The sequence below is a fragment of the Psammomys obesus genome, unplaced genomic scaffold, assembly GCF_907164565.1.
Source record: "Psammomys obesus unplaced genomic scaffold, mPsaObe1.curated_primary_1811, whole genome shotgun sequence".
Taxonomy (NCBI): Eukaryota; Metazoa; Chordata; class Mammalia; order Rodentia; family Muridae; genus Psammomys; species Psammomys obesus.
The window spans coordinates 115,118-115,626 of record NW_026596028.1 but is presented as its reverse complement, the minus strand read 5'-3'; the positions used below and the strand labels follow the sequence as shown (position 1 = coordinate 115,626).

Sequence of the window (509 nt, the reverse complement as noted above, 5' to 3'; positions counted from 1 at the left end):
GGGGACGGCGCGGAGGCAGCGGGGGGCGAGGGCCGCGGACCCCGGCCGGCCGGGTCGGGGGGCTGAGAAGGTCGTGACCCCCGCCCCCCCCGCCCCCCCCCCCCGCCGCGCGGCCCCTTTAAGCCGGGAGCCGGCCGGTGCTCGGTGGCTGCGCGCCGGCGAGCGTGTGCGAGCGCCCGGGAGGGGGCGGGCGCAGCGTCTCCATGGCGACGCGGCGGTGACGTCGCCGGCCGGGGGGCGTGGGCGTCCCGGCCCCGGAGTGCGATATTAACCCGGGAGGCGGCGGCGGGGAGGGGAGAGGCTCAGAGAGGCGAGGCCGGGCGCGGCGGTGAGGGCGTCCCGACGGGCGCGGGACGGGACGGGGCAGCGCGGGCGCCGAGGAGCAGCGGCCCGGAGTCGGGGCGCCGTGCCCCCGGGCCCCCAGCATGAAGACCCCGGCGGACACAGGTGGGGGCGGGGGCCGCACGTGGGGGGACTTGTTGCCCCGGGAGACCGGGGGAAGAAACTTT

The 509-nt window shown here is 80.9% G+C and overlaps 1 protein-coding gene across 1 annotated transcript in view; it reads left to right on the top strand.

Moving 5' to 3' along the window:
- The first annotated feature begins 301 nt into the window (after positions 1-301).
- The window catches only part of Erf (ETS2 repressor factor), a 5,675-nt gene continuing 5,467 nt past the window's right edge, over positions 302-509 (top strand). Inside the window, exon 1 of the mRNA XM_055620702.1 lies at positions 302-447. Coding sequence (XP_055476677.1) covers positions 426-447 — 22 coding nt within the window. The 5' untranslated portion in view covers positions 302-425. The remainder of the gene's footprint in view (positions 448-509) is intronic.